We start from the raw sequence: 9,096 nt of genomic DNA, 5'->3' as shown, positions 1-9,096 counted from the left end.
CATATGTGGTTTCTAAGAAAAAAATATTTCAAAGGTCTTGAATTGTTAATGTTTCATCTATGTGTGTAAAACTTATTCAAGAACTACTTAATCATGCTAGTTATAAAGTATAATCTATAAATACATTCGGTTTGTGAATAAGTATTTTCTTTTTCTTATGTATTCTACAACAAACTGAGTAATAACTGCAACATATATATAGTAGTGTTTTATTTGTACATAAAGTCATCTTGTTGAATATTACAAGAGAAATATTTGACAAAAATTTCTTTTGAAAAAATGAATATAATTTATTAAAATCCATTATCAGAACATTGCTAAAACATTAAACGGAAATGTCCATGCAGTTCATTTTCTCCATTGACCGTACAGAAAAATATATATTCTGAATTATAAAAATGTAAGGATTTTTTAAAACATAGTTTCAACTAACCAAGTGGTACAGATAGGCAATAAAGCAGTTTGGCTCAACTCAAGTGTAATTGAAATGTGCTGTGTATAATATGCTTCAGTATTAATTGTCACGCTCCATCTGTCTCTCAATCAGGGGACATTTCTTATTTCCACTAAATTTGACTTTATTTGCCTTGGCCATGTAGCGCAGAAGCAGTTTTGTGGCACACTTGGCACGGTTCTTGATAGTAGTTTCACAACAGTAAGGCTTCTCCAGCTCTTTCACTTCACACAAATCATTTAAGCTGCTATCCAGCTGCAAAAGAAAAACAGTTTTGTTACACAGCACAGTTTTGGAGAGCCCTCCAAAGGTTCAATGGCTGGATTTAAACATTCATACATGCACATAAAGAAAAAAATAAAGCTTGTGGTTACCTCTGCCTCTACACATGATGATCTCTCCTCTGACACCAGAGAGCAGCACCGTTCAACAATTTGTTCTACAGGGAACTCAGTCCTGTGGGGGAATATATTTGACTTTTCAGTAAATCATTTTTGAAATATTTTACATTTGATACAATACTGAATGCTATCTATCCAATGACTCGAAATTATGTTATTTTCAGTGTTATTATATTACAGTTTTTAACTTGGTTCATGCATATGGGTCCAGACAGAAATAAGGAGTAAAGAGTTTTTTTACACGCTCTGGAGGCTTGTTTGGACATCACAGAATGACTCCAGGGTGGGAGGAGGAATTACGGCATTAGTCATGATGTATGCTGGATCTGGAGCAGACGATGCGAAACAGGAATACATCTCTTCTCTTTTCTTCTTGTCGCAACACTCAAAATCCTTTCCTTTGGTTTTCTTTTCGTCCTTGCAGAACTTATCCACCATCTTCTTCCACTAAAACAGAACAAGATTATTTAATGTTACCATATGTTGGAGACTAAAAGAGAAAGTTTTGGGTTTGAATAATATATTTCATTTTTTGGCTGACATGCCTGGAATTCAAAAAAAGCAGTAACATGTTTGTTTGGATGGGTGTGTTAGAGCACCACCTCATCCCACACCCACTCGATGATACCAAAAGACAAAAGCACTGTCAAAACATATAATCACATCATCCACTGGGGAGTGGAATTGTAATGTTTCAGCACATTTAGACTTGTGAAAGCTGTATGGTTTCAAGGTGAGGTAAAGAATCCTTTATTTGGTATTACACTGAATCTGATTCTCTAGGAGTGTTTTTATGATTTATAGGTGTGGGACATTGATTGTGATATGCTGTTTGGGAGGAATGATGTGTCATGCTTCACCTTTCTTTCGGCACAGTTGTGTTGACCCTTTTTCTCTTTACAGCACTGGCCATATTCTTTTTCCAGCACGTTGATGGCTTTTGATTGACGGGCTAACCAACCATAGCCAGTGTGAGGAAGACACCTGGTCAGGTAACGAGGGCGGATCTTGCGATGACCACAGATCAGATCTATGTTGGACGAATGAGGACGACCAGGTGGAAAGCAGATGTCTACAATTTCTGCCTGCTTCTCAAGAGCGCTTGGAGAAGTCGCCGATGTGCTGGATGAAAGAAATGGAACAATTTATGTGGTGGAATGAATGACAAATAATATAATAGTTGTTGCATTGAAGTGCGGTTGGAGGGCAGCAAGTGATTTTCTTTATAGGGAATTCACTATCAGACTCAAATACCTACGTTTTTCATCGTTTTTGATTGTTTAAATTGATTAAACCAGGGATCACGCGATGTTTTTATTGTGTAGCAAAAGTTGATGTTTATGATGGGGGAAAATGTGAGTATTGAATGAGACACGGAGGAAAATGGGATTGTAAACCTGAATCTGCAGTCGGGATCCGAGGAGACGAGCCGGATGACTTTCTAAAACGCTTAACGAGGTTTAAGGTAGGCTACATAAACAACGACCAGGGAAGCCCACGTTTCTGTCAAGACTTATCATAAACACTACAGCTGCTGTTAATAGAACGAGTCCGATGGAGAAAACAGCTTGACACAGCCTACCAAAACAACGACTACGCAGAACCAAATTTCTTGTTAACTTTGATTGTATTATAGCTACTTTTAAAAGAACAAGCACTTATTCCAGGGATAACAATATTCTCACGTTAAGATTGTTTATAAAGAAACCACATACAACTTTTCTGTTATCATGTTTGTGTTTGATATCAGAGAGAAACAAAATGTTTTAATTTGGTTTTCCTTGGTTGTTGTTGTATAATGGATTTTGGAAAGGAAACGATTAGGGCGAGATATTTTACTGTATCTGTTTAATAAGGGCTCGTTCTCTTGACAGAAATTTGGGCTTAACCTGGTGGATGTTCAGGTCGTTAAAGATAAGTATTTGAGTTTGTCACAGTGAATTCTAACGGAGTTAATCACTCGGTAGGGTCGACATGATTGAAAATAACCTTTCAGTAAGCTATTTTTGGAGTGTGCACGCGACACCCGCACAAGTACGCATGGACACATGCAGAATGCTCGGTCATATGTCTCCGTGGCGACGACGGCGTAAGTTTAAAAACCTTAACAAACAAATTTGGGGGGGACACGAACAAGATTTTTAGTGGGGGGGACATGTCCCCCTTGGTCCCAGTGGAAATTACGCCCCTGTATGATTCATTTTATTTTATTATGTGAACCACGAACATTATTTGTACCAAGTTGAATTTCAAATAAAAATATTCTTTGACGCTCTGTATTGCTCTGCTATGTATTTTTTATTTAAAGAAATTCACTTTTAAGGACTACAACAGTAATCATTTATATGGGTTTGAGAAAAAAATGATGTGATAACCTCAATTTATATCACGTGTCTTGTCATGCTGCAGTCTTTCACAATAGCACCCTATATGTCACTACTGAGGTATTTTTTTGTTAAAATTCAACAGACACTGCACTGGAATGGCCGCAACGCATAAATAATAATAATACATTTTATTTATAATGCGCCTTTCTTACACTCTAGGTGCAAAAAAATCCAAAAATTCTAATTTATTAAACAATTGGGAATTTCCAACAGAATTTTGTCTTTCATAGAAAGTTTTGGATTTAAAAGACAGTAGCTATGTGCCCACAAGTTATTGCAAGCACTATAGTTTAAAGTCAGTTTTATTTAGTATTAAAATAGCATTTGGTGACTTTATGACAATTTTTTTTAGTTTGGGTCTATTTGGAATGAAAGTGCTGTATTCCCTATAAGCATTTAAATTAAAATTTCTGTCATTATACATAAATAATCCCCTTTAAAGACATTAACATGATAAAGACATTCATCTGGGGCAACTAACCCCCCAGATTTACCGTAGTCCGTTAGCAGTTGTTGGTGTACATAAAGAGAACATTGTCTTTAATAGCTCTTGAACATTTACAATTTTAGAACTTTTGTACTGTAGAATTGTCTTTAACTTTATTTCAAATACACAAAATAAATATATTTAAATAGATGACAAAGATATGTTGATGTGGTACTTTCTGTTGTTTTCTTTTATTGGACCAGAGACAATGTGCCCTCTACCACTGTATAAAATGTCATATCATTACATATAGATAAAATAATACTTTTTTATACTATTTAATACTATTTTTGTGTGTTTGAAAAGATATTAAACCATACGCTACTTTGTCCTTTGGTGTGATGTTTCATACGGTGTAAAGGAACAATGTAATGAAATAAATCTATTAAATTCTAAATAAAATCTTTATTGAAAAAAGAATGTGGATGGAACATTGCTACTAATTATTGTTTGCTTAATTGGAAACAATTGTTGAACAGTTTTAAGGGAATAAGAAAACAATAGACTGTAAAATAAAGAAAGTGTCTTGTAGTTTGCATCAGTAAAAGATGAAGTCATGATTTTAAAATAATTCACTATAACAGAAATGCGATTATGATGAAGATGATTTACAGACATAAATGCCAGCATTCTAAACATGATACTCTACAACTGATTACAAATGTACACAGATATGAACAATAAGCAAAATGTTGTCATTTTAAACCAAAGACACTCTTTATATACTCCAAGAGCAACCTACCCTTTGCAAGAACTGGGGTTATATTTGAAGCCTTTGACCTTAATCGGCATGTCGATTTTGTCAATGATGGGGACATCGTATGAAGTAGCCGGAGCATGCTTATCAAAGCAGCTCCATTTGTCCTTCCCATTCATTTTGCAGCAGAAATACGCAACGGTCTTTATAGAGAACTCTTCATCGCAGAAGGCAGAAAGAGTCTTCTTCCACTGAATCATAACAAAAACATCCGATCAGCAACAGAGAGTGCACAAAGAGACATAAACACGTAATCACAATAGATAACACTGTACTTTGCCATTGGTCCATTTCAGACTCTCAATGTTTTGGATAAATGCTCTCTAAAGACTAAACAATAAATCAAGGACAGATTCCAGCGGAATGAACCATAAACAGTGCACAATAACAAGACTCCTGAGACCTCTGCACACTGTCCATATAAACACTTTCACTCCACAGCATTCCAAGCTAAACAAAATATCAACACTTGGAAATTCTTAAAATGTTGTATTTAAATACACAAAATACTGCAGATGAGCTGGAAAAACAAGAAGATTAAAACAGGAGAATATATCAATTCAGTATGAAATTGCCAAATGTGCAAATGTATTTTTTTTTCTTTGCTTTGGGATTCTGCAAAAATTGTTCTTTAATGGAAATATTCTCACCGCTTGTTCAGCACAACAGAGCTTTTCTTCCTCCGTTCCATTAAGGCCACAGCACATGCCGTACCAGGGCTGGAGTCGATTCACAGCTTCAGCCTGTCGATGCTGTGCACCGAAGCCACTCGGGGGAAATATGTCCTTAGGGTATCGGATGGAAGTGTTACTAAACTGACAGACATCTTCAAGATTGCTGATACTGGGAAAGGATGGTGGGAAATGAATTTCTGGCCCCCCGTTGGGTCCCATGGAGCGAGGGCCGAACAGTGGAGGACCTGAACCAAAGACATAGAGAAAATGAATAAATATATGCCTGATTTCTTCATTACAGATTTACACACCCATATACCAAATCTAATTTTCCAACAACAACAAAAAACAATCTACCTCTTGGGGCATCCTCAGGATGAAAGTTTGTAGCCTCTGGCTGAATTACATCGGTCTCTAAATGCACACAAAGAACCAAAGGTAAGGAATGACCTTAAAACAGATCAAACAGTATCAATTCATTTCCTTTCCTTTGGAGAACAGAAAAGAGAGTGGAAACCTTGCATTTTGATGAATTCTGAAATGTCAGGGATGACTGGTCTCTGCCCCATCATATCCTCCAGTTCTGTAAAGGGATGTTTGATATATATAAGGCTTAAATATCTGTGAGTTATGTACATAAAGTTAATAACTGATTATGGCCTTACCTTCACGTGTGACCGCTCGCTGAAGGCCATCTGAGAAATGAAATGTAAACAAAATTAGTTGTTTAATAATTTACATATGGACATGGTTAAAGGGAAAGTTCTTATTAATGACGCATCATCGTGTCATTCAAAACGTGTATATGGGCAATTCCATGCAAAAGTTTTTACCAGAAGGATTTGACTATACTGATAGCACTTATTTCAACATTTGAATGTTTTTTTTGAATGATTTTCCATAGTCAGTTGACTGCAATATTTAGGATTGTCACATTCATAATGGTTCATATTCCTCACGAATGGGCACATGAAAATTAAAATAAAATGTTTATGTACTATAAGGATTCACCCCTACTATATTTGTTGGCTATTATTGCTTCAGGTTTGTGCATTTAATTCACAAAGATCATATGTAATCTCACAAAAAAAATGTCCTTTTTTGTCAAATCCATAACGCATTTTAATTCCCTTTTTGAAATGTGAAAACTTGTGCATATGATATTTTTCTGTATTTTTTATGTTCAGACATAAACAGATTGTTCGATATATTGGTTACAAATACATTCTGTGAGCGTTTATATGTCACATCCATAACGCTGGAATTACCCACATGAATCTTTCTTCTGCATAACAGAAGGTATTTTGAGAAATGTCTCAATAGTTTTGTGTCCATACATTGGAAGTCATTGGGTCAAATGGAGTTTGGTTACCAATGTTCTCCAAAATATCTTTTTCTAGTGCTGAAGAAAGAAAGTCATACAGGTTTGGAATGACATGAGGGTAAATATGATAAATAATGATATCCCTTTAACTTTTATTCTGATAATAGTGAACAAAACATTGAAAACAGTGTACCATGATGGACATGTAATCAAATGAACACTAGTCAATGCATTAACATGGAGTAATAATAAAAAACCAATAATATATGTATATATACTTAATACTAATGTTATTAATATTATAACACTATTAAAACTAATACATAGAAAGCATGAGATTTTTCAAATGGTTTCCTTTTGTGTTCTTCAGTAGTATTGTAATGTGTTACCACAAACAGAAAAACAGTTGTGTGTTTACAGACCTCTATCGAAAACGTGTATCATTTCCCTCTGGGGCTCTGGGTCTGGAAAAGTAGGACACACATCTGCATTACATATCCGTTGCAAAATACACAAAACACTCGCACAACATCTGCGCGCAGTCACATAACTTTGGTTGCCATAGAGATCGTAACATTGTTATGCAAGCAAACATCGCCATGCCTTTAGTTGACAAACATAACACAATATTATCAACAAACTCTTTGTAAACATTTCCTCAAGATCCTAAACATATGATATTCAGTAGAGCTAAAAACCTTTGCATGAGACGAAGCTTGCAAACGACATTAAAAACATTGACGCGGTAGACTATAGGCCTAAAAAGTCGCATTTACCTTCCGCTGCTTCGCACACAAAAACAAGCGCAAGTATCAAATGAAGTCCAATGTCGCGTAAAGAGCTCATGGTGGCTGATGTATATTGATGAAGTGAATGTAACAGATCCGCTTCGTGCTTTTAAAGTGCGTCAAGAACAGCGGGAGATCATGGAGGAGGAGGAGGAAGAGGAGGTCGGACCATCGGCGAATACAGTAGCCTAACCCTCTTAAGACAATAATTAGTCAGACTGGGTCAGGACGCCAGAGAGTTTAGCCCCACAGATACACTCATATGTTCCCGTTATTTCACTGCTGATCTCGGTCTTCCCGGTGTATTAAACCTATTGCCTAATACACCAATACGATACTGCACCCTGCCCTTGTCATTCTCACTTCCATCACGGTGGGATTTGGAGAGCTGGAATGACCTCTGGGTGGTGATGTGATGATGCAGTTTCTGCAATATTCCAGTAAGACAAGTTTGGCATAATTGTGTAACGTTGTGCAATAGCCTACTGTATTTTACACTGTGGCCTGACATGTGCACAAATGTCAAGTTTAGCTGCAGGCCTATATGTCATAATAAGTGTAGGAAATTGTATTTTACACTATGTAACTGTGCACAAATGTGTCCACGAGCTTCATTTTACAATGCAATGTCCACATAAATATTGTGACAAAACAACATGTTGCATAACTGGAGTCTTAAGGGCATTATAAATGTGTAATGAGGTCATGTATAAATATTAACCTAATTGGTGAATAAACGTGTATAAATTATTATTTTAGTGTAAGATTTTTCTTTTGTGATCCATTTTAATGAGTGAGTTTGAATATAAACGATTCAACACAACAGAAAATGCTATATATGTTTCAGTGGCTTCTGGTAGACCACAAAGAATCAATAACTGTTGAGTAGTTTTGTTTTGATTTGATTTAATTGAATTACTAAATAGTTATGTATAGCTAAATATAAAAGCCTATAAATTAAATATAAAAATATGTAACCGAACACACAATTGTGATTAAATCGTCCATCAAGAATAATTGTGAGGCTTTTGGGGAAATACATATGTTTTAATATATATATTTTTTTTTTGAAGTTGATGACTTTTCCGCAGAATTTGAGTTGTAAAAAACAACTATTCAGAGAAACAACTTCCACAGGAATTAGTTCTCAAGAACTGCAGAGCTGGCCCAGACTCAGTTTCACTCTAACTAGCCGTTGCTGTCAGACAGAGATGCTATTTCTGATGCCACTGTGTCTTCCTGTGAGTCATTCACTGTTCTATTTATCTTGGACACACACACAGTTCTGTCTTCAGCAGTATTACTACAGACAAGACCATGATATTTTAACCTTGGTCTGGATTGTATCTTCACCAAGGTCCTCCAGATGGCCTGCAGCTGGGAGCTTATCAATGAAATATATGTTGTCATAATACGTATTTTCTAGAATAAACATAGAAAACAAACAGAGATGTTATGTTTGGTCTTTCTCCTGTTCTCTTCAATCTCCTCATTTGATCCGTATTACCTCTTGGGTATGTGTGCAATAAAATCTTTCCTGCTATGATTCAGATAATGACTTTCATGAAGTTAAATAGGAAAATACGTCTTGTTTCAGCTGGATTGAATTATTGGTCTTGAGACAAGCATGATCATGTTTATACAATGAACAAAGCAACGCCGGTGTATGAATTTAAACACCATCTCTCGCTCTCTCCCTTTGCTGTAAAAAACAAATAGAGAAAAAGAATATGGATCATTTTGCACTTTTATCATTATGGAACAACAGTTCTGATAAAAAAAGGAAACAAGTCTGGTTTTGTTTTAAGTAAACTCAAACATCTG

The 9,096-nt window shown here is 35.7% G+C and overlaps 1 protein-coding gene across 2 annotated transcripts; it reads right to left on the bottom strand.

Annotated features, from left to right (window-relative positions):
- Positions 1 to 193: 193 nt before the first annotated feature.
- Positions 194 to 7,650, bottom strand: ecm1b (extracellular matrix protein 1b). 2 transcript variants are annotated; one of them, XM_056763059.1, is made up of 11 exons: positions 7,261 to 7,650; positions 6,907 to 6,948; positions 5,826 to 5,855; positions 5,678 to 5,743; positions 5,518 to 5,574; positions 5,137 to 5,405; positions 4,472 to 4,677; positions 1,716 to 1,956; positions 1,097 to 1,302; positions 829 to 910; positions 194 to 709 (listed from the first exon to the last, which is right to left on the bottom strand). In XM_056763059.1, exons 1-11 carry the CDS (start codon positions 7,328 to 7,330, stop codon positions 515 to 517), a joined length of 1,464 nt encoding a protein of 487 aa, XP_056619037.1. In that variant the 5' UTR covers positions 7,331 to 7,650; the 3' UTR covers positions 194 to 514. The 2 variants fall into 2 exon arrangements, with proteins under 2 accessions (XP_056619037.1, XP_056619036.1); XM_056763058.1 differs by having other exon boundaries at positions 1,716 to 1,977; positions 7,261 to 7,649.
- Between the last annotated feature and the right edge of the window lie 1,446 nt (positions 7,651 to 9,096).

Source organism: Triplophysa dalaica, chromosome 12 (assembly GCF_015846415.1).
Source record: "Triplophysa dalaica isolate WHDGS20190420 chromosome 12, ASM1584641v1, whole genome shotgun sequence".
In the NCBI taxonomy this organism is placed as follows: domain Eukaryota; kingdom Metazoa; phylum Chordata; class Actinopteri; order Cypriniformes; family Nemacheilidae; genus Triplophysa; species Triplophysa dalaica.
Note: the sequence above shows the minus strand (reverse complement) of the source record. Positions and strands in the feature narration are given on the sequence as shown.

Bases quoted from the DNA above. Each gene is read 5' to 3' on its own strand.
- ecm1b (XM_056763058.1), bottom strand. From the start codon at position 7,330: ATGAGCTCTTTACGCGACATTGGACTTCATTTGATACTTGCGCTTGTT. The intron at 6,949-7,260 runs GTAAATGCGACT...CTACTTTTCCAG, and splicing joins TGTGTGCGAAGCAGCGGAAG to ACCCAGAGCCCCAGAGGGAA. The intron at 5,406-5,517 runs GTAGATTGTTTT...TCTTTGGTTCAG, and splicing joins TCCTGAGGATGCCCCAAGAG to GTCCTCCACTGTTCGGCCCT.